Source organism: Pseudorca crassidens, chromosome 5 (assembly GCF_039906515.1).
Source record: "Pseudorca crassidens isolate mPseCra1 chromosome 5, mPseCra1.hap1, whole genome shotgun sequence".
In the NCBI taxonomy this organism is placed as follows: domain Eukaryota; kingdom Metazoa; phylum Chordata; class Mammalia; order Artiodactyla; family Delphinidae; genus Pseudorca; species Pseudorca crassidens.
In genome coordinates this window covers 94,075,831-94,100,301 of record NC_090300.1, presented here as the reverse complement: position 1 = coordinate 94,100,301, position 24,471 = coordinate 94,075,831, and the positions used below count along the sequence as shown (strand labels likewise).

General features: G+C 36.0%; 1 protein-coding gene across 4 annotated transcripts in view; it reads left to right on the top strand.

Annotated features, from left to right (window-relative positions):
- Positions 1-24,471, top strand: part of DZIP3 (DAZ interacting zinc finger protein 3) — a 119,935-nt gene that overhangs the window by 82,419 nt on the left and 13,045 nt on the right. For all 4 annotated transcript variants that reach the window (XR_010943750.1, XM_067738945.1, XM_067738948.1 and 1 more), the window contains exons 19-26: positions 6,791-6,956; positions 8,458-8,553; positions 8,702-8,829; positions 14,896-14,964; positions 17,403-17,499; positions 19,374-19,477; positions 20,940-21,027; positions 22,589-22,690. Coding sequence is in view for 3 of the 4 variants with exons in the window: in XM_067738945.1 (XP_067595046.1) it covers positions 6,791-6,956; positions 8,458-8,553; positions 8,702-8,829; positions 14,896-14,964; positions 17,403-17,499; positions 19,374-19,477; positions 20,940-21,027; positions 22,589-22,690 (850 nt within the window). In the remaining variant the exon portion in view is untranslated. The remainder of the gene's footprint in view (positions 1-6,790; positions 6,957-8,457; positions 8,554-8,701; positions 8,830-14,895; positions 14,965-17,402; positions 17,500-19,373; positions 19,478-20,939; positions 21,028-22,588; positions 22,691-24,471) is intronic.

The following is a 24,471-nucleotide window of genomic DNA, read 5'->3' as shown; positions in this document are numbered from 1 at the left end:
GGCAGACTCTCAACCACTGCGCCACCATGGAAGCCTTTTTTTTTTTTCTATAGAGCAGCTTATTAGTTATCCATTTTATACATATTAGTGTATCTATGTCAATCCCAATCTCCCAATTCATCCCACCACCCCTCCCGCCACTTTTCCCCCTTGGTGTCCATACATTTGTTCTCTGCATCTGTGTCTCAATTTCTGCCCTGCAAACTGGTTCATCTGTACCATTTTTCTACGTTCCACATATATGTGTTTATACATGATATTTGTTTTTCTAACTTACTTCACTCTGTATGACAGTCTCTAGGTCCATCCACGTCTCTACAAATGATCCAATTTCGTTCCTTTTTTATGGCCAAGTAATATTCCATTGTATATATGTACCACATCTTCTTTATTCATTCATCTGTCAATGGGCATTTAGGTTGCTTCCATATTCTGGCTATTGTAAATAGTGCTGCAATGAACACTGGGGTGCATGTGTCTTTTTGAATTATGGTTTTATCTGGGTGTATGCCTAGTAGTGGGATTGCTGGGTCATATGGTAATTCTAGTTTTTTAAGGAACCTCCATATTGTTCTCCATAGTGGCTGTATCAATTTACATTCCCACCAACAGTGCAAGAGGGCTCCCTTTTCTCCACAACCTCTCCAGCATTTGTTGTTTGTAGATTTTCTGATGATGCCCATTCTAACTGGTGTGAGGTGATAACCTCATTGTAGTTTTGATTTGCACTTCTCTAATAATTAGTGATGTTGAGCAGCTTTTCATGTGCTTCCTGGCCATCTGTATGTCTTCTTTGGAGAAATGTCTATTTAGGTCTTCTTCCCATTTTTGGATTGGGTTGTTTGTTTTTTTAATATTGAGCTGCATGAGCTGTTTATATATTTTGGAGATTAACCCTTTGTCCGTTGATTTGTTTGCAACTATTTTCTCCCATTCTGAGGGTTGTCTTTTCATCTTGTTTGTAGTTTCCTTTGCTGTGCAAAATCTTTTAAGTTTCATTAAGTCCCATTGGTTTATTTTTGGTTTTATTTCCATTACTCTAGGAGGTGGATCAAAAAAGATCTTGCTGTGATTTATGTCAAAGAGTGTTCTTCCTATGTTTTCCGCTAAGAGTTTTATAGTGTTCTGTCTTACATTTAAGTCTGTAATCCATTTTGAGTTTATTTTTGTGTATGGTGTTAGGGAGTGTTCTAATTTCATTCTTTTACATGTAGCTGTCCAGTTTTCCCAGCACCACTTATTGAGGAGACTGTCTTTTCTCCATTGTATATCCTTGCCTCCTTTGTCATAGATTAGTTGACCATAGGTGCATGGGTTTGTCTCTGGGCTTTCTATCCTATTCCATTGATCTATATTTCTGTTTTTGTGCCAGTACCATATTGTCTTGATTACTGTAGCTTTGTAGTATAGTCTGAAATTCAGGAGCCTGATTCCTCCAGCTCCGTTTTTTTTCCCTCAAGACTGCTTTGGCTATTCGGGGTCTTTTGTGTCTCCATACAACTTTTAAGATTTTTTGTTCTAGTTCTGTGAAAAATGCCATTGGTAATTTGATAGGGATTGCGTTGAATCTGTAGATTGCTTTGGGTAGTATAGTCATTTTCACAATGTTGATTCTTCTAATCCAAGAACATGGTATATCTCTCCATCTCTTGGTATGTTTAATTTCTTTCATCAGTGTCTTATAGTTTTCTGCATACAGTTCTTTTGTCTTCCTAGGTAGGTTTATTCCTAGGTATTTTATTCTTTTTGTTGCAATGGTAAATGGGAGTGTTTCTTTAATTTCTCTTTCAGGTTTTTCATCATTAGTTTATAGGAATGTAAGAGATTTCTGTGCATAAATTTTGTATCATGCAACTTTACCAAATTCATTCATTAGCTCTAGTAGTTTTCTGGTGACATCTTTAGGATTCTTTATGTATAGTATCATGTCATCTGCAAACGGTGACAGTTTTACTTCTTTTCAAATTTGTATTCCTTTTATTTCTTTTTCTTCTCTGATTGACGTGCCTAGGACTTCCAAAACTATGTTGAATAATAGTGGTGAGAGTGGACATCCTTGTCTTTTTCCTGATGTTAGAGGAAATACTTTCCGTTTTTCACCATTGAGAATGATGTTTGCTCTGGGTTTGTTGTATATGGCCTTTATTATGTTGAGGTAGGTTCCCTCTATGCCGACTTTCTGGAGAGTTTTTATCACAAATGGGTGTTGAATTTTGTCAAAAGCTTTTTCTGCATCTGTTGAGATGATCATATGGTTTGTCTTCTTCAATTTGTTAATATGTGTATCATATTAATTGATTTGCTTATATTGAAGAATCCTTGCATCCCTGCGATAAATCCCACTTGATCATGGTGTATGATCCTTTTAATGTGTTGTTGGATTCTGTTTCCTAGTATTTTGTTGAGGAATTTTGCATCTATATTCATCAGTGATATTGGTCTGTGATTTTCTTTTTCTGTAGTATCTTTGTCTGGTTTTGGTATCAGGGTGATGGTGGCCTCATAGAATGAGTTTGGGAGTGTTCCTTCCTGTGCAATTTTTTGGAAGAGTTTGAGAAGGATGGGTGTTAGCTCTTATCTAAATGTTTGATAGAATTCACATGTGAAGCCATCTGGTCCTGGACTTTTGTTTTTTGGAAGATTTTTTTTTTTTTTTTTTTGCGGTACGTGGGCCTCTCACAGTTGTGGCCTCTCCTGTTGCGGAGCACAGGCTCCGGACGTGCAGGCTCAATGGCCATGGCTCACGGGCCCAGCCGCTCTGTGGCATGTGGGATCTTCCCAGACCGGGGCACGAACCCATGTCCCCTGCATCGGTAGGTGGACTCCCAACCACTACGCCACCAGGGAAGCCCCTTTTGGAAGATTTTTAATCACAGTTTCAATTTCATTCCTTGTGATTGGTCTGTTCATATTTTCTATTTCTTCCTGGTTTAGTCTTGGAAGGTTATACCTTTCTAAGAATTTGTCCATTTCTTCCAGGTTGTCCATTTTGTTGGCATAGAGTTGCTTGTAGTAGTCTCTTAGAATGCTTTGTATTTCTGCCGTGTCTGTTGTAACTTCTCCTTTTTCATTTCTAATTTTATTGAATTGAGTCCTCTCCCTTTTTTTCTTGATCAGTCTGGCTAATGGTTTATCAATTTTGTTTATCATCTCAAAGAACCAGCTTTTAGTTTTATAGATCTTTGCTATTGTTTTCTTTGTTTCTATTTCATTTATTTCTGCTCTGATCTTTATGATTTCTTTCTTTCTGCTAACTTTGGGTTTTGTTTGTTCTTCTTTCTCTCTTTCCTTTAGGTGTAAGGTTAGGTTGTTTATTTGAGATATTTCTTGTGTCTTGAGGTAGGCTTGTATAGCTATAAACTTCCCTCTTAGAACTGCTTTTGCTGCATCCTATAGGTTTTGGATCATCCTGTTTTCATTGTCATTTTCTCTAGGTATTTTTTGATTTCCTCTTTGATTTCTTCAGTGATCTCTTGGTTATTTAGTAACGTATTGTTTAGCCTCCATGTGTTTGTGTTTTTTACGTTTTTTTCCCTGTAATTGATTTCTAATCTCATAGCGTTGTGGTCATAAAAGATACTTCATATGATTTCAATTTTCTTAAATTTACTGAGGCTTGATTTGGGACCCAAGATGTAATCAATCCTGGAGAATGTTCCGTGCGCAGTTGAGAAGAAAGTAATCTGCTGTTTTTGGGTGGAATGTCCTATAAATATCAGTTAAATCTATCTGGTCTGTTGTGTCATTTAAAGCTTGTGTTTCCCTGTTAATTTTCTCTTTGGATGATCTGTCCATTGGTGTAAGTGACATGTTAAAGTCACCCACTATTATTGTGTTACTGTTGATTTCTTCTTTTATACCTGTTAGCAGTTGCTTTATGTATTGAGGTGCTCCAATGTTGGGTGCATATATATTTATAATTGTTATATCTTCTTCTTGGATTGATGCCTTGATCATATGTAGTGTCCTTCCTTGTCTCTTGTAACATTCCTTATTTTAAAATCTATTTTATCTGATATGAGTATTGCTACTCCACCTTTTGTTTGATTTCCATTTGCATGGAATATCTTTTTCCAACCCCTCACTTTCAGTCTGTATGTGTCCCTAGGTATGAAGTGGGTCTCTTGTAGACATCATATATATGGGTCTTGTTTTTGTATCCATTCAGTGAGCCTGTGTCTTTTGGTGGGAGCATTTAATCCATTTACATTTAAGTTAATTATCGATATGTATGTTCCTATTACCATTTTCTTAATTGTTTTGGGTTTTTTTGTATAGGTCCTTTTCTTCTCTTGTGTTTCCCACTTAGAGAAGTTCCTTTAGCATTTGTTGTAGAGTTGGTTTGGTGGTGCTGAATTCTCTTAGCTTTTGCTTGTCTGTGAAGCTTTTGATTTCTCTGTCAAATCTGAGTGAGATCCTTGCTGGCTAGAGTAATCTTCGTTGTAGGTTCTCTCCTTTCATCACTTTAAATATATCATGCTGCTGCCTTCTGGCTTGTAGAGTTTCTGCTGAGAAATCAGTTATGGGAGTTCCCTTGTATGTTATTTGTCGTTTTTCCCTTGCTGCTTTCAATCATTTTTCTTTGTCTTTAATTTTTGCCAATTTGAGTACTGTGTGTCTCAGCATGTTTCTCCTTGGGTTTATCCTATATGGGACTCTATGTGCTTCCTGTACTTGTGGCTATTTCCTTTTCCATGTTAGGGAAGTTTTTGACTATAATCTCTTCAAATATTTTCTTGGGTCCTTTCTCTCTCTCTGCTCCGTCTGGGACCTCTATAATGCGAATGTTGTTGTGTTTAATGTTGTCCCAGAGGTCTCTCAAGCTGTCTTCATTTCTTTTCATTCATTTTTCTTTACTCTTTTCCACAGCAGTGAATTCAGCCATTCTGTCTTCCAGGTCACTTATCCGTTCTTCTTCCCCAGTTATTCTGCTATTGATTCCTTCTAGTGTATTTTTCATTTCAGTTATCGTATTGTTCATCTGTGTTTGTTTGTTCTTTAATTCTTCTATGTCTTTGTTAAACATTTCTTGCATCTTCTCGATGTTTGCCTCCATTCTTTTTCCGAGGTCCTGGATCATCTTCACTATCATTATTCTGAATTCTTTTTCTGGAAGGTTACCTATCTCCACTTCATTTAGCTGTTTTTCTGGTGTTTTACCTTGTTCTTTCATCTGGTACATAGCCCTCTGCCTTTTCACCTTGTCTGTCTTTCTGTGAATGTGGTTTTTGTTCCATAGGCTGCAGGATTGTAGTTCTTCTTGCTTCTGCTGTCTGCCCTCTCCAATAGTTTTTTTGTGTGTGTGTTTTCATGCTATGTCTAGATACCGTAAAAATAACTTACTAAAGAATGAAACAATATTATCAGTCATTTTGCTCATTTTGACTTACAGCATAGAGCCAAACCTGGATGATCATCAAATCATGCAGCGAGCTTTGTTTTTAAATGAGAATTTTCAAAGACACACAAAAGTAAAGAGAATGATATATCTACATTTGTATGTATACCTATCATCCTGATTCGACAGTTATCACTGTTTTTCCATATTTGCTTCATTTTTTCCTTAACATTTTGTTCTTTTTTGAATGTTTTCAGTCCCAAACATCATATAATTTTACCTCTACATGATTCAGTTTTCATCTCTTTAATAAGAGATGAATATTTTTCTATATTATCATAATGCTATTATCATACTTTAAAAATGTAGGAATAATGTTTTGGAGCTTTTCAAAACTACAGATTCATATTTTTACAGTGTTGGGGTGTCAGAAAAATGTAATTTTTTAACAGCTTTTTAAGTAATATGGAAAACTGATTGGGTTTTCGAACTGTGGTCTACACAAGCAGTTTATTTCATTGAACTTTCCAAAATATTTGAGTCAGTCTAGAATACTTCAGTGATACCTAATGACTGTTTTATAGTGTTTTACAAGTTATTCTACAAGCGTTAGATATCATTTTTTTTCTAGGTCTCAGTGGCCTAAAATAAGTACTGATGCATCCTGGAGTTATCTATTTTCTTTCTAATAATAAAATAAAAATAATTTTCTTTCACTTATAAAATTAAGTAATACAGTTCATGCTATAAGTAAAAGTTCTATTTCTTGTTATTGTTCAATGAGATTAGGAAGGAAATTCATAGCTACTAAATAGTGGGCCAACTTGAAAGGATAGTAGCATGCATTTAAATCTTAGACATAGGTATAAAAATGAGTTAATTGTCATTGTACATGTAATATTTTCATTGTTTTCTCAGTGGTTCCTAGTTACTTTAATTCATTATCACTACAGTTTTTTTTTAAAGTCCTGTTACAAAAGAAACCTCCATTTTAATCTACTTTATATTGCTGTTTGCAGCCCTTTATTTAAATGTACATGGGACCTAAGCACTGAAGTTGATTAAACCAACCTACTTGTCAAGAATGATGTGATGATTAAATAATATAGCAGATGTAGACATGCTTGTCAATATTTCCCAAAGTATTGTTTCTCAAAGTAACTGATGTTAATAGTTATAATTTGAAAAGTGAACTCCATATTCTGATAGTTCTTAAAAACACTACTATGAACAGAATAGGTACCTCAGTTGAGTGCTATCTGAAATATGCTAAAATTCATTGTGAATCTTCAAAAGAAATACACAGTATGACTACTCTCCAAACTTTGACTATGAGCCCTTCTGATCTGAGCATCTCATGAGACCAGTACAATATTAATTTGGGAAATAATGGCTTAGATGAAAAGCACTATACAATTATAAAAGATCACATTGATTATGTCACCACTATAGTCCAAATATGATAGGTAAGGAAGAGCAATTGAAGAAAGAACAAGCAAATCTATACTCAATCAGTGGATTTATGAAAGATGATGCAAGTGATGTTCAAGAAGATTCTGCAACTGAAGACAAGTTCTATAGCCTGGATGAACTGCATATTCTGGACATGATAGAGCAGGTAAGCCTGATTTGAGAGGATACAGCCCTGCCTTCCTTCTTCCAGAACAATTGTTAACCATTTTTTCCCCATGACTCTTTGAACAGCATGTTAACCTAGTGATTTATGTTGTATTTCTGAGGAAAAAGAAAAAACAGGAAAGGAGGGACAGAGGGATGGCTGACATAAAAAAGAACCCTAGGAACTGGAAACTTTTCACTTTAGTCCTCAGACCATTTCCTGATTTTAAGTATTGGGCAGAGTTGATTACAAATGCATTCCTTATAAAGAGTTTTCAAATACCACAAGGAAGAAAAAAATACCCTGGCATAATCCCATTGGATTAAATTTCATGAGAAAAATAGTTTTATAAAACAAATCTACTTTCATTTTTCAAAAAGTTAAACCTTTTTGTTACCATGAAATATCTACAAAAAATATTAACAAACAACAATTTTTTGGTTCCTTTCCTGGTGGTAGTCAGTGCTGGGAATGACATACTTATATATGAAGGTGCATATGAACATGATTTTAGTGCTCAGCAGAGCACTTAATGAGACAAAACATATAGAAAGCTTTTTTTTTTTCAAAAAAAAAATCACTTGCTTAACCTACCCATGAGAATTCTGTACTGAGGTAATATATTATATCCTGTTCCATGGTTTAAGTATAATAATATATAATATATAGTAATGTTGATATCTAAGGATACAGTTAGTACAAACAATTTCCTGGCTGATAGTACATTAGTATAATTGTCATGCCTTTTTGTCTCCTTTCTAATTAAAATATATACATATATTTTAACTGAAATGACATATTCTAAGCTTTGGATGTCACACTAAAGTTTAAATGTGGGGCCTTTGGTTTTCATCCAACAGCTATAAGAACTCAAAAAATAGAACGAAAATGTCACACAGCTTTTGAAAAATGTTTATTCATTCATTTATTCAAAAAACACTTAGCACTTACTTTGTGTCAAGAGCTATGCTAAGACATGGTCCCTGTGATCACAGTGTTTATAATCCAGTGGAGAAGTTGAACATTAACCTAAGGTGATAATTACTAAGGTAATAATTAAGTAGTTTAGCAGTTAAGATTGCCTGAGTTTAGAATTCTGGCTCCTTCACTTACTGTGTGACCTTGGGCAAGTTACTCAGTTTTATCATCTCTAAAGTAGTAGTGAGTGCCTACCTCATATGGTTCTTATGACAATAAAAGCATTACAAAAAATGCTTTAAAAATGGTAAGCATACAGATAACATTATTCAGTAGTAGCAGCAGTAGACAAGTAACTATGGTATTGTTTAGTGAATGCTGTAATTGGAGAGAGGCAGGTTTATTTAAATTAATCAGAGAAGTGGTATTTGCATTGAAACCTATAATGCATGAGTATGAGTTAGACAGCAACTTAAATCCCCTTTAAATAACAATAATAGTAGTGTTTTTCATTTAAATTTCTATAATATTAGTGCTTTTTTAAAGAGGAAAATAAAGCATGAATATTCCATTTGCTCAATAGGGCTCAACCAACAAGGTAACTACAGAATATGGAGAAACTGAGAAGCAAAAGCTTGCTCGACAACGGCAGTTTTGTAAATTGCACTATCAGTGTGAAGTAAGTATTTTTCCATTATATCTGAGACAAGTTAGAGGTACTTCAAATGTTCAATTTAATGGTATATATTTTTAAAGAGCCCAGTTTTTTCTTTAAATTTCTGGTGGCTTGAACAGAATTAACTGAAATAATATTTTTCATTGATCAGGATTTCAAAAGACAATTGAAAACAGTTACTTTTCGGTGGCAAGAAAACCAAATGCAGATTAAAAAGAAAGATAAAATCATCTCAACTCTTAACCAACAAGTGGCTTTTGGAATCAATAAGGTGTCCAAGTAAGTGCAAATCTGTTGATAGAAGAAAATTCTGGGTTTGCCCCATAATGAACAGTATCCTTTAAAAGATAATCCCTATGTAGCCACTAGGTGGCATTGTGACTGCACATTAGGAACTGCCAACCACAGGGCTGCAATTGCTTAAAAACCCACTATATTTTGCCTTGCCAGCTGGATTGAGAAATAAGCAACTGCTCACTCTAAATATCAAGCTTTTCATGTATTGGCTGAATAAGTGTGAAGATAATAGAATTACATGAGAATGATAATTAGCTTTCAGGTCATGACTCTAATTTGTAAAAATGTGACTAATGATTGGCTGTTTCTTTATAGCATATGGTAAGTACATTCCTCAAAGACATCACTGACTCACTTTCATACCTTTTAATGTTGGTTTCTGAGAGTATTTGTGTTCTAAGCGCAAGAGATTGGAAACAAATCAAATTCCCGGAGAATCTTTTCACCCCATCAATCTCATTTCTCTTACAACCTCAAGTATTAAAAATGCCTGAGACTAAAAATTCTGATTTAATAAGGAAAAATGAGTATCCTGCTCCATTCTGTTTATACTAACGACTGCCTCGAACCATTTTGAAGTGAAATAGTAATATAATTTGTGACACATTATTTTAATAAACAGTAATACCACAAAATACTAGTCATCCATGATTCTAATTTGAAATCCACTGCAGTTCCTAGACTGCTAATAGGGAAAATAGACAGATTCTAGGGAATATCTTAGTTTAAGGAGTCCAAGATGTCAATAGTTAAATTGGAGAAATATTAGGCAGAGATTTTGGTCTTAAATTTTCTCCCACATAACATTTCATCCAACCTGAACAGGTTTTTAGGAAGAACAGGATGCCATAGCTCTGGCAACATGGTATCAGTTGCAAACACTTTCAGTTTTGTGGACCTAAAATAGCTTGGATAAATTAAACTGACTGAAATCACTTAAGAAGCCACACTTCAGGATTCAAAATTTTGTCTTTTAGCCTGAAAGACAATGACCAATCCATAAATATGTTATATAGTATCAGAGATCAGAAAAGTAATGCCATCCATGCAGATGACCTGTCTCTCTCCTTTGCTATCTGAGATATCTCTCTTCAACTCTAATACCTTACCCAGACTCCCTTGTATGCTTGAGACTACAAACAGACCACTTTAGGGAATGCATATGTCTTCACACAAGGAACATTCAGTGCTGAACATTCACCAAACTTTTATCAAGTTCCCACAGTATGCGAAGAATTATGTAAGGCACATGTAAAGGATACCAAGACATATCAGACATTAACTGTGAGCTAGTGGAAAGTATAGATTAATATGAGAGGATTAAAATTACATGTAACAGAGGGACCTCCAGTTGCACCAAAATGTAGTAGCTCTGTTACTTGCAAGTCTTCCTTCTTACAACTTAAACACCCTGGATAGAACACAACAAACATGAGAAGACTCTGAAAGGTAGAAGGAAGCAGACTGTCTAGAAACCTTGGAACTTGAAAGAATGATGTGACAGTGATTTTTTTAAAATTGCCTCCCATTTATCCTAGACAGAGCACTGCAGAAACCTCCAACATGCAACTGTCAGTAAGCACAGGGTAGGGGGCCACTAAAGTGCCAAGAAGAGTCTGTTCCCTTTAGCCAGAGGATCAGGGAAAGGAAGATATAATAACATGAAACCTTTTTGGCACTACCCACCTACTCCAGCCAAACACCACTAGACCCACACCACCCCTTGGACACAGGTACTGCACTCTGACAAAAGATGGCAGAAATCAGATTCCCTTGCTGGGGTAGCAGTACTGAGCAGGTAGCTAATCTTCCATTCCTCGCCAAGTGGAAGCAAGGGGTGTTCCAGTTTCTCTGCCAGGATAGCATCAATATGGTCCAGCTGCGAGCTAAGCCTCTACCTCTACCTAGCATCAACAAGACTTAACAAAGTGATCCAAGGTGGGACTAGTCAATACTAGGTTTTATTCTTTCTCTCATGGGGAGCTGAATCTCCACCCTGGCGCCAGGTGGTACTCCATTTCCCCTGCTTTCCCCAGCTGGTGCCAGAGGCACCCGACAGGGAGCTCCTGCCTCTCTCTACCATACAGCAGCAAAGCAGTGTGAGTCAGCCCTTCTACACTTCACTTGAAGTAAGAAAAGATCAATACCAGTAGACTATGTATGCATATTGTAATACCTAGTGCAACCACTAAGAAAGCTGCATAAAGAGATATACTCAAAAACACTATAAATAAACTAAGATGGAACCCTAAAACATGTTCAGGTAACCCACAAGAAAGTAAGAAAAGAGAAACAGAGGAAACAAACAGAAAACAAATAATAAAATGGCAGACTTAAGCCCTAACATATCAATAATTACCTTAAGTATAAATGGTCTAAATATATCAATTAAAAGACAGAGACTGGAAGAATAGATTTTAAAAACAAAACAAAAAGAAGTGTGATCCAACAATATGCTGTTTATAGGAAATACATTTCAGTTTCAACAACATAAGTAGGTTGAAAATAAAAGGATGGTAAAATATATACCATGTAAATATTAATCAAAAAATAAGAAGTGTCTATATTAATATCAGATAAAATGGACTTCAGAGCAAAGAAAGCTGGAGACAAAGAGGGACATTACATAATGATAAAAGGATCAGTCCACTGGGAAGACATAAGAACCTAAAGGTGTACATACCAAACAACAGAGCCTCAAAATATATGAAGCAAAACAGAACGGAAAGAAGAAATAGAAGACCTCTACAACACCATCAAGCAACAGGATTTGATTGATATTTATAGAACACTTCACCAGACAATAACAGAATACATATGCTTTCAAGTACCCACAGGAAATATACCAAGATAAACCATATTCTGGGCCATAAAACAAACCTCAGCAAATTTAAAAGAATTGAAATCATGAAAAGCATGTCTCAGATCACAGTGGAAACAAACTAGAAATCACTAACAAATATAACAGGAAAATCTGCAAACACGTGGAGACTACACATATACTTCTAATTAATTCATGAGTCAAAGAAGAGGTCTCAAGGGAAATAAAAATATGTTGAATTAAATACAATATGTCAAAGTTTGTGGGGCACAGCTAAAGCAGTTCTGAGATTTATAGCACTAAATGTGCGCATAAGAAAAGGGGAGAAGTCTCAAATGTATAATACAATACAAGCTCCCACCTCAAGAACCCAGAAGAAGAAAAGCAGAATGACCCAAAACAAGCAGAAGGATGGAAATAATAAAGATTGGAAATATTGAAATTGGAAACAAAAAGCAGTAGAGAAAATCCATGAAACAAAGAGCTGGTTTCTTTGAAAATATCCATGCAACTGACAAACCTCTAGCAAACCTGACAAAAAAAGAGAAGACACAAGTTACCACCCTCAGGAATGAAATGGTGATATCACTACAGACCGTGCCGACATCAGAGAATTGTGCTGAGTGAAAAAACCCAATCCCCAAAGCTTATATACTATATTATTCCATTTCTGTAACATTCTTGAAATGACAAAATTTCAAATAGTTCAAAAATGACAGAGTGATAAAAATGAAAAATAGATTAGATTAGTGGTCCCAAGGTTTTAAGGAGGAGATGGAAGAGGGAGGGAAGTGGCTGTGGCTATAAAAGGGCAAAATAAGGCGTCCTTGTGGTGATAAAATTGTTCGCTATCTTTAACTGTATCACTGACAACATCCTGGGTTATTATACTGTCGTTTTGCAAGATGTTGCATTGGGGGAATGTGGATAAAGGGTACATAGGATCTGTCTGTATCATTTCTTATACCTGCATGTGAATGTATGTTTATCTGAAAAGCTTAACTTTTTGAAAAAGTACATATAAATGTCAAATGAAGCTGTATTTAATAGGGATATTGTGGGGTAAAAAGAGTACTTTTGATGTTGAGATAAGGAAGAACTTCATTGAAGACATAGTGTTTTACCTAAGCTAGGTAATACATAGGGTGAGATGGGAGAAAAGACAGAGGGCATTCAGACCAGATAGGAAAGCATGAATGTTGCATGTATTCTCATATAAGCTTTTGAGCCTTTCTTTGTTTAATTCACCTGGTCATGTCCCAAGAGCATGTGATAAAAATATAAATATTCTTTCATTGTAAAATGTTGATTTCTTTCATCTTAGAACATATTGTTTATTTGGAAGCAAAAACATCTTTTTTCTTTGGCCTAATTCAATGCCAATACTACAGTAAATGGTCAATATGTTGATGATAATTGCAGTGTTAATAAAGAAGACATACAAAAGTGACATATTTTGCACAAATTACAATACTTAATAAATGTTAGGAAACTGCTGTCCATAAAATTTATATAGTAAACTTCATAGCCAGCCAGAGTAAGCTTGAGAACTTTAGATATTTTAGAGAACAAAATCTAATCCCACCCTGTCATGGTTTTCATGAGAAAAATAGGACTAACTAGTTATGACTACCTGAACATATATAGCTGGTTCATGTATGAGCAGGATGATAGGAACTATGCCTACCTTATCCTCTGTTACTTAAGAATCCAGGTCTTCTGAAGTCCCGATCAGCTTTGTCAGTTCTTATCGCCCACTCTAAACTAGAGCTGGGTAAAATAATGAAGTAATGGCAGTATACATGGGAAAGAAAGATGTCAGTCTTAGAAATCTTACAACTTACTTTTCAATTCTCTCTACATACTCCTGTAGAGTATATAGAAACAAAGCTTGTATTTCTTATTCTTTACTCAAGAACATGATCTCTTTTGTATCTAAAGAGACCTGTTTTCTTTTCATTGCATTTATCAGTCCAATACAACATTCATTGTAAGTCTCTACAGCTTCCAAGAAGCTTAAACGTAAGTAGGTGGTCTCTGAAATCTAGTGGTGAGCAATCCAGCCAACATGTAACGTCACTGTTTTAAGGCTTTATCATTCCATAGTTTATATAAACCAAAACTCATATGTATCCCAAGTGTCTGAACATATCAGAGACTTAAAGAGAAATGTGCTTTTGCTATAAATCTCTTCATATTGAAGCAGATTAACAGGTGGTAAAGAAAAATGCAGCACAAGGGAGGAACATCAAAAATGGTATGTGAATATATGTCAACCCCAAAAGTATTACTTTGCATTGCTTTTAATAGTTTTTGGCGTGTCGGTTATTAAGTTAATCATGGGTTACGTTTTCTGATGTATACAAAATTTTTACCCAATCTTCTGTTGATTAGGTCATGTGAGTGACTCCCCTGTTATAATTTATAGTTTTGGGGTCTTTTTTAAATAAATAAATAAATTTATTTATTTATTTTGGGGTGTGTTGTGTCTTCGTTTCTGTGCAAGGGCTTTCTTTAGTTGTGGCGAGTGGGGGCCACTCACTGTCACGGCCTCTCTTGTTGCAGAGCACAGGCTCCAGACGCGCAGGCTCAGTAGTTGTGGCTCATGGGCCTAGTTGCTCCGCGGCATCTGGGATCTTCCCAGACCAGGGCTTGAACCTGTGTCCCCTGCATTGGCAGGCAGATTCTCAACCACTGCGCCACCAGGGAAGCCCCATAATGTATAGTTTTAATTAAAATTCTTATTTGTACACAGCCTCATTGCTTCTGTATTTAAGATCTGATTTCTTTCAGAACTTAAGTCTTTAATAGTTTGCATGACTTGATATACTATCTCTTTAAGGAATTTGAAGTTCTCAATCCCACCATAGGCCTAGAACATCACAAGATGCCATCTCTGTTTTCTAGTGAGTAAACTAAAGAACAAAGAGCTGAAGTCATTTTTCTGAGTCATTGAGCTGGGGATACGATATAACTCTTCAGTTTGGCTTTCTAATTTTCAGGGTTAGAACTTAGTTCTTTCTTTGTAAAGTCAGTAAATCGGACATCAGATGTAAGAAAGATAAATCTTAGAAGAATAAGGTAGAGGAGTCCAGTTATTTTCAGGCTCAAGATTTATGGCCCAAAATGGACATACTTAGTCCCTCCTCAGCTACAAGTAGGGTTGTTCTGACTGTTAATGATAAATAATTTCTAACATTTTATGGCGTTCTTTCTTCTTTTCTTAGATTGCAGCGTCAGAGCCATGCTAAAGATAATGAAATCAAGAACCTTAAAGAGCAACTTTCTATGAAAAGGTAACAAACAGCTGTTGCTTTGGTTGAGTGCACCCTCTCTGAAACTGTGTATTCCACTCAGAATATTCTGGCTAAGGTAGCCATATAACATAAACATCCAAACTAGGGCACTTCTGAGCATGATACTGAGCAGTATTAATAATTACACTGGGACAACAGATAAAAGCTGGAAATGTCCTAGGCAAATAGGGAGGAATGTTCACCTTGCCTCTGGCCCTGGGAAACTGCTGAGAGTGATTAAATCAGCAAAGTTGTGGTGCCACAACAAACTACTGTCAGGAACTAGGGCTTATGAATTCTTTTTTCTTTACTGTAATCAATACTACTAGGTGTGACTGATTCATGAAACTGGGTAAGTCTTGTTCTGATTTACATATTTTTTATAATAGCTGTTTTGAGATCTAATTCACATAGAATAAAATTCACCCTGTTAAAGCATACTATTCCTTGGTTTGTAGTATATGTACAGAGGTGTACAACCATCATCACTATCTAATTCCAGAACATTTTTCTCACCCTAAAAAGAAACCCTGGGTCCATTAGAAGTCACTCCCCATTCTCTTGTCCCCCAGCTTCTGGGAACCACTAGTCTATTTTTTTGTCTCTGTGGATTTACTTATTCTGGACATGTCATATAAAAGGAATCATATAATAATATGTGGCCTCTTTTGACTAACTTCTTTCACTTAACATAATGTTTTCAAGGTTCATCGTGTTTTAGCATGTATCAGTACTCATTCCTTTTTATGGACAAATAATATTCCATTGTATGGATATACCACACTTTGCTTACCTTTTCATCAGTTGATGGACATTTGGTTTGTGTCCAGTTTTTGGCTGTTATGAATAAAGCTGGTATGAACATTTGTCTACAAATTTTTGTGTGGACATATGTTTTCAATTCTCTTGGGTATATACCTAAGAGTAGAATTGCTGAGACATGCAGTAAACTCTGTTTAACTTTTGGAGGAACTGCCAAACTGTTTTCCAAGTGACTGCACCATTTTATAATCCCAGCAGGAATGGATGAGTGTTCCAGTTATCCACATTCTCACCAAGACTTATTATTTTATCTGTCTTTAGTTCACCCATTGTAGTGTTTGTAAAGTGGTATGTCTTTTTGGTTTTAATTTGCATTTTCCTAATAATTATGTTGAGTATCTTTTCATGTGCTTATTGGCTATTTGTGTATCTACTTGGAGAAATGTCCATTTACTTCCTTTGACTATTTTTAATATTGGGTTGTTTCTCTTTTAACTATTGAGCTTTAAGAGTTTTTTGTATATTCTGGATACAAGTTCCTTGTCAGATACATGATTTTCGAATATATTCTTCCATTCTGTGGGTTGTCTTTTCACTTCCTTGATCATGTCCTTAGAAGCACAGTTGATTTTGATGAAGTCCAATTTATCTATTTTTTCTCTCGTAGGCAAGTTTTTCACAGTATTCAGTGGCATCGTAATTCCCTTTTGTTGACTTCTTGAATATTTTATAACTTTTTCCCTCAAAATAATCTGGCCTTATTGATATTAACAACATATTGTCTTATCAGGCTTCTCATCAATGTTTGTCAGGTACTCAAGCATCCAGCTGTTTCTAATAATAAAACATTGAGGAAAGCCTTTGTGAACGTCCTTATTACAAAAATGTTATACGTCCAATTAATTGCTTTCATTAGAAAAATAATTTGGTTTGTATGCTCTAGCATTCTGGGGCTCAAGTGTAGGAAGCTGAAATGGAATAGGAAAAAGAGAAACCTCATAGGTAGCCATTTTCCATAATGTCCTTCATAAATAATATCCTTATCATCATCTCCTTCTCTCCTTCTCAAGCTATGGGAATTATTTTCATTCTAAGGTACTGAATGTGAGCACTGAGATAAACAGTAAAATATTTTAATACGGTGACTTAGCTTTATGACAGGGATAATAAAAACTTTTGTGGTTGCTATTGTTAGGACACAAAAAGACTTGTAGAAACTTTATGTAAAATTTATTAATAATAATAGCTAACATTTATTTAGTAATTAGTATGTGCCAAACACAAAGTGCTTTATGTATATTATCTGAATGAATTTTCACAACAACTCTTTTAGGTAAGTAATATAATTTTTCCATTTTTATATGTGAGGAAACTGAGGTATAGAGAAGTAACTTGCCCATGGTTTCACATTTAATAAGTTGTGGAGGTCAGATTCATCTTCAGACAACTTGATTTCAGAACCAAGGTTTAAATGACAACTTTAAACCCTCCACATTCATGATAGTAAAGGGTTAACAGTAAGAGTTAAGTAATGTCTTCTGTTGCTTTTATATGCTGTATACTTTCCAGGAAATCATTTCCTATTCATTGAATAGCTTGTATCTGTCTGCCTCCTGAATAAGGTTGAAAAGTCTGTCCTTGCTGCAGTGTTACTGACTCTTTATCATATATTTCAGATCTCAGTGGGAAATGGAGAAGCATAATCTGGAAAGCACAATTAAAACATACTTAAACAAACTGAATGCAGAAACTAGCAGAGCTTTAACAGCTGAGGTAAAAGAAAAGAAAGAGGGAGAGAGAGATGGGGTTGAGGAGTGAAGTTTTACTTGTGTACTGGTATACTAAAGAATTTTTAAAATATTGTTTTTGAATAAACAGAATTAAGACATCTGAGGACCAGCCAGAAAAACACAGCTCAAACTCTTGTGCTTTTTTGACTTGTTGGCATTTTGTATATTTTTACTTGAAATTGATGATCTTATGTTGTTTTGCCCCAAATGACTCCAAGAAATTGTTTTGCTTCAGTATGTATAGCAAATATAGACATCTTAGAAAATTCTCATTAATCCAGGTGACTAAGCCAAACTTCTAAGAATAACATTTCACTGCTGCCGTAATATCTCCTTTGCTATTTAACTACATAGATCTTCCAAAAACACATACACACCATACATTCCAGTGTCGGAAACCAACTTACCTCTTCCCCCAGAAAGGCATTCAGTTTCTTCTAAGTTATTTTAGAACACCACAGCTAGGATCTCTCAAAAGAAATGTGATTGTATGTATGTATGTAATTTTTATTTATAGATAACCAAACTTGATATACAATAAAATTCAAATTTTGGAGCACTCGTTGACATTAAAAGCATTACAAACCTTCTCACCTTTGTCATGGTAAGGTCTATTTTTTAGCAGAGCACTCTGGAATCCAGAGCTCAACAATCAAGGGGTGATATCTGCACCAAAAATCCCTGGACAGTAAAGTATTGGAGTATTAAATTTAACCAGAAAAAAAAAAAGCTCAGATTACCTTAAGAGTTTAACTTTGTAGACTTTGTTTTTCACTGCTTTTAATCAGAAAGTTCCTTTCTACTTCCATTATTAATTTTAGAAACACTTAATGCTGTCTAAGAGTATGAGCTATTTTCAGTGAATATTAAGTGATCAATAGGAAAAAACAGAGGCCAAATGACCATGCATCAATAATAGTTGGAAGGGATTCCCACTGCTGGAGAGACATCAGCCTAGATGACCTCCAAGGCCCATTTGGACAGCATAGTCCTGTAGGGTCTGATTGTTTTCTTACTCCTTCATCAATTAAAAAAAAAATCAAATAGCAGGACTTATTTTGACTGTTCTTAAACACACTTGCTGCATAATAGAGTTATCTGAGAGCTTTTAAAAACACCTTTTCGGGGCTTCCCTGGTAGTGCAGTGGTTAAGAATCCACCTGCCAATGCAGGAGATATGGGTTCGAGCCCTGGTCCAGGAAGATCCTGCATGCCCCAGAGCAACTAAGCCCATGTGTCACAACTACTGAGCCTGCACTCTAGATCCCGTGAGCCATAACTACTGAGCTCATGTGCCACAACTACTGAAGCCCATACTCCTAGAACCCGTGCTCCACAAGAAAAGCCACCGCAGTGAGAAGCCCGCGCACCGCAACGAAGAGTAGCCCCCACTCGCAGCAACTAGAGAAAGCCTGCGCATAGCAACGAAGACCCAACGCAGCCAAAAGTAAATAAATAAATGTTTATTTTAAAAAATCAATGACATAAAAAGAAAAAGATATTCAGAAATTTAAAAAAAAAACGTTTCCCAGGTTACACCTACTATCAATTAAATTAGAATCTCTGAAACCAAGACATCATTTTTTTAAGTTTCTGAGATGATTCCAGTGCATATGCAAGTTTAAAAACTAATGTTCTAAAATGTTTCCCAACCCAGTAACTTTTGAATAAAAATATGAGAATTTCAGAATTGATCAAAGAGCTTTAAAATGTGTTATGGGCAGGAAAGAAGCTCAGGTGTTGTTGGAAGAGACTGAAAAAAAATAACTTTAAATTTACTTGAAATGTTTGAGGAAAGAATGTGTTCATTTACAAGGACATCTTTAACTTCTTTCTCTTTCTCTCAAAAATCTGTAGGTATATTTCTTACAGTGTCGTAGAGATTTTGGTTTGCTTCATCTAGAGCAGACTGAAAAGGAATGCCTCAGTCAGCTTGCCAGGGCGACTCACATGGCAGCAAGGTAACCGCTCCTCTTCCTTAATGTGTCTTGTTCTCTGAGGTACTCACAGGTGGCTCCAAGGTTGAACATAATCTGTGATGTGTTTCACATATATGACATCAGAGTCTTTGGAGTGAAGAAGCCATTGTTTTTTTAAACCTCAAATGTCATTTAGTCACTTTGAGCTTTTACTTTGTTGCTCCTGCTGTGCCACTGAGTAGTCTACTAAGTGCAGTAGTAGCTGATGGTAGATTTTTCCCTTCCTCTACAATGAAACAGATCAAAAGTCTCAGTCAGAGACATGCATGAAGACCAGATATTTACAAAACAAGGTGGATTCTAATTGGAAAACTTTTTTCTAATTCTTTTCTCTCTTAACGCTTTATTTTAAATACCTTTGGAAAAATACATTGACGGAAAAATCAGTATTAACACCTAAAACCGTGTTAAAGGCAGTTTCCTGCTGTGCTACAAATGAGTGGTTTTCAAATTTTAGGCAGGTTGCATGGGATTCTTCAGTTTATAATTTTATGGGGTACACCTTTGAACTTAAGGAATTAATTAGATTAAAATCTCTGGGACCAAAGCATCACTACTTTTAATGATTATTATTTTAATATGATCATCATTATTCTTCAATTCTAAAGAATCAGAATCTCTGATGTTTAACAAGATTCCCAGGAGACACTGATGTGCATTCATGTCAGGGAAGCACTGTTGTAAGTGATCAGTCTATCTTTGCTTGCTAGAGGGAGAAAGGATGCTCTATAAATTAGAATATTATCAAGCTTCTTTGTATGAGATGATCTCAGTGATAACTTGTTATGCTCTTTTGTGCCAGGTGATACTGGGGTGGGGATGTTATAACAGATAGAGCCTTTTGAAGGGCCACGTGAAATCTCTCTTCTTGAGATGCCAGACCGTAAACACCTCAAAGCTGTTTTACTTAAGTCGTTTGATGGGCATGGTGGGCAGAGCTGCTGTGTTTGTGCAATTTAGCGTATCATAGAGACAACAATCTAATTCATCCTCACAGAAGAGGTATTTCTTTCTAACTTTCCTTTCTGTAGGGAATATCTTTTTCTAATTTGCAAAAGAGCCTGATAGGCCAACCGTGGCCCTGTGATGTCAGGGTTAATGTGAAGATAGTCCAAAACCTGCTTTCAGGATGTCAACATCTTTGAGAATGCTCCTGCACTGGATGGCTAGGGCAGTTTCCCTGTGTGGCCTCCTTTGCCTCCCTTCTTCAATGGAGGATTCCTATACAAAGGAATGTCTTTGTTTACTAAGCTTTTTAAAAATTTTTGATAACAAGCCCTTCCATACAACTTTCTGCCCATTTGAGGTAATTGGTGATAGAGGTAATTTTGTTGTTGTTTTACTTTATCTATATACATGCTAGAGAACATAATAGAAATTTTTGGAAATCTAAGTGGCATATAAAAAGAAAGAACTTTCTCTTGTGTCTCCATTTCTATACCAGCAACCTAAAATCACTTCAATTAAAGGCTGCAGTAGACAGTTGGAATGCCATTGTGACAGATGTTAGAAACAAGATTGCATTCCTCAGGGTAAGTCATGAAGTATTTAGAGTAAATTGACTGAATGGTGTAGGTGGTATATACTTAAAGGAAACATCTAACATTAAAAACAATTACTAGAGGAATTTAAGGAAGAACATGTTTTTTCATTGCAGTTATTAAAATTTATGCCTTTTTGAGGTTTGAGACTGATTACTTCCATTGTAGTTGGCTGTAGATAACATCCTAGGCTCTTACTTGTGGTCTTCTAGGTCCTTAGTCTAGTAAGTGGTAAACTCAAAAATTGTGCCTCACACAATTTTACTAGAATTCCAAAGCTAACTCTGCTCCAGTCAGAAATAAATGTCTTAACTTGATCTGAGTAATTATGTGTTTACAGAATTAAAAGGAAGATCAAGCAGATCTGTATTAGTTTTCAATCTTAACTTTTTATGTAATTACTCCCTAATGCAAAATAATAAATTCTTAATTATTCATGTAATAGAATTAGGACTGTGCTAACAGTAATCTAAAGAGGTAACACACTGAATACTTGTCTAGCTTTGTCCTTGGTGGTCTTCCCTGTTTCTTTCCCAGACTCGTTCATACTCAGTCTTTAGTGATGCTGAGCATATTTATTGGATTTATTCAGAGTTCTGGCCTCAAAAGAGATGCCCCTTGTTCTCTGTCATTGTTTTCTTCTAAGAACGTGTCCTATATATGGAAGTTTCTAAATGTTTGAAGACGTTCTCTTCCAGCTCTTGTGGTTTGTTTACAAAATAACATATAAAGCAAAATGGGGACAATGCCAAAAATGTTCAAACTATGTTTTTAAGCTTCAAGGATAGGAGTCTTACCTGTGGCAAAATCTAAGAAGAAAAAACAAAGGTATATGTGGAACTGGAGACAGCTACAGGTATAACTTTTAAGATTAAAAAAACATTCAAAAGTTTTCCCTAAAACTTCCCCTACAGTTTTTTGTTTTTTTTTTTTTTGCGGTACGCGGGCCTCTCACTGCTGTGGCCTCTCCCGTTGCAGAGCACAGGCTCCGGACGCGCAGGCTCAGAGGCCATGGCTCACGGGCCCAGCCGCTCCACGGCATGTGGGATCCTCCCGGACCAGGGCATGAACCCATGTCCCCTGCATCGGCAGGCGGACTCTCAACCACTGCGCCACCAGGGAAGCCCCCAGTTTTTAAAATGAACATTTGCAAGTAGTTCAACTCTTTGTTACAAATACTTTTTTCCCCATATTTTTCAGCAAGTAGATTATTTACATCTTCTTGATCTTTAGATTCTGTTTACTTTATATAAGTGGTTCCCATTTGGGGGCTAAAAATTATTGAAGCACTGAGGAGTTATCACAGAGATCTGTGAATTATATGTCTCTGTATCTTGTCAATCAATAGATACTTCTAAAAATACAGCTATTTACATCTATGGATAGTGGTGTATAGGGTTGTTTTTATGTCAGAAATTCTTTTTATATTATTTCTGGCATAATAGATTGGAAATCACTCATCTATGTTGTACTATTCAAAACTACATCAAGTACTTCCATATGCTATTTCTTTGAAGTTGATTTTGCTGTAAAATATTGTTTCTCCTACTAGACACAGTACAATGAACAAATTAACAAGGTGAAGCAAGGGTTTGCCTTGAGTACCTTGCCTCCAATCCAGCTTCCTCCACCACCACCCAGTCCTGAGATACTGGTAAGAAATACAGTTGACTCTTGAACAACGCAGGGCTTGGGAGTGCCAACCCCCCACCCACACCCCATGCAGTCAGAAATCTGGGTACTGCTCTCTCTACTTCACAAACAGAATTGATAAATGATTACCCCCGAGCAGGAAGCTGAAACAGTTTGGACAGAATCAGGACTCAAACCCTAGTTTTTTGATTCCACATATTGTGATTTCTAATCAAATGCAAACTTTCTCCACATTTAGTTAATTTAAAGATCTGTAAAATGAAAATACAGGGATTATATTTATTGAAAAAAATCAGTGTATAAGTGGACCCACACAACTCAGACCTGTGTTGTTCAAGGGTCAACCGTGTAACATTTTGAAAAATCACCATCTTCATCTTGATAAAATGGTAACAGCTTTAAAACACTGAATATGCATTATGTCTGTGTGTTCAAAGTGGAAAGGGTACATGTAGTGCGTATCATTTGTAATTATGTCCATTCCTGCTGTATCATCTACAGATGATATGACTAGTTGGCTGACTCAGCTGAGGCAAGAGGTAGGTTGTATCACTGGATTTTAGTAATGCGTTTGATATCTAAAGAGGTAATATATGCTCATTCATCCTGTCGATCACACGTTATGAGAGAAAACCGATGAATGCCTAGAATTCCCAATGCCCTCACGTTACTGCTAGATGACTAAAACATCTCAGCATAATACCCTAGCATGCTGGACTTCACCCCCCCACTTCCACTTTAGACTCTGTTTTTCATAACTTTTATCTTCTATTCTACCTTTAACAGTAAGGACAGCTTTCATTTATTACCCTTCCCTGCTTACTGTCTACATCAGACAAACTAATCTCTATGCTATACTGTTTATGTTAGCCTTCTGGGAAACATAGCACCTTAACCCAATAAACTCATACAGCTTTCCAAAAGACCTTTTAGAACAGAACCACTAGATAATAACCTTTATTATGATAACGGATCTGAGGGTAGGAAAGGTGTGATATATTTAGGGGTAGATCACTTTTGACATTAGCATTTCTGCTTATAGTAGAACTTTAAAAATGTTTTTTCTACAAATACTAGTTGAGTATATCAAAGAACTTAAAAATTATGTGAATTGTGTGGAGTTACACTGTTGCAAAAGCAGAATTCAGAGCTGAAAGCATTATGATATTCACCATGGGCTTTAGTTTAGAATGACAGTATTGGCTTTTATATTTTTGGTTAATTCAGGTTTTATAGGAGCATTATATTATGCATATTATTATTCTAGGCTTTGAACACACCATCATACCCAACTCTCCTGATAAGGAATGTGTTGCGTAGATGACAGAAATACCAGATTCCCTGTAGTTCTATGGGAAGTAACACATATTCTTGGTAGGATTTCTAGAAATCTGTTGCCTCTGCCTGTATTCAAACTACTGCCTATAGGTTGTAGTTAAACTCTCCCATGACTCTAAATATAAAATGGCTCTAGAGACTCGGACGCTAGAAACAGAGATGTTCTTTGGAGTTTTCTGGAACCAGACTGGAATAATCTATGTGATACTAGTGACACTATAAGTGACAAACATAATCAAACCTTGACCTCTACATCCTCATCCCTTCAGAGAGTTGCTTATGGCTGATGTGGCTACCCAGGTTTAGTCAAGGGAAAGAACCCACTGGCAGTTAGGCTCAATGGAATTTATAAGCATCCCTTGCTAACACTTGAGAGGTACATGTGTATCTTTTGTGCTTCCTAACCAGAGTCACTGCTGTGCTTGATCAAAGCTAACAGTTGTG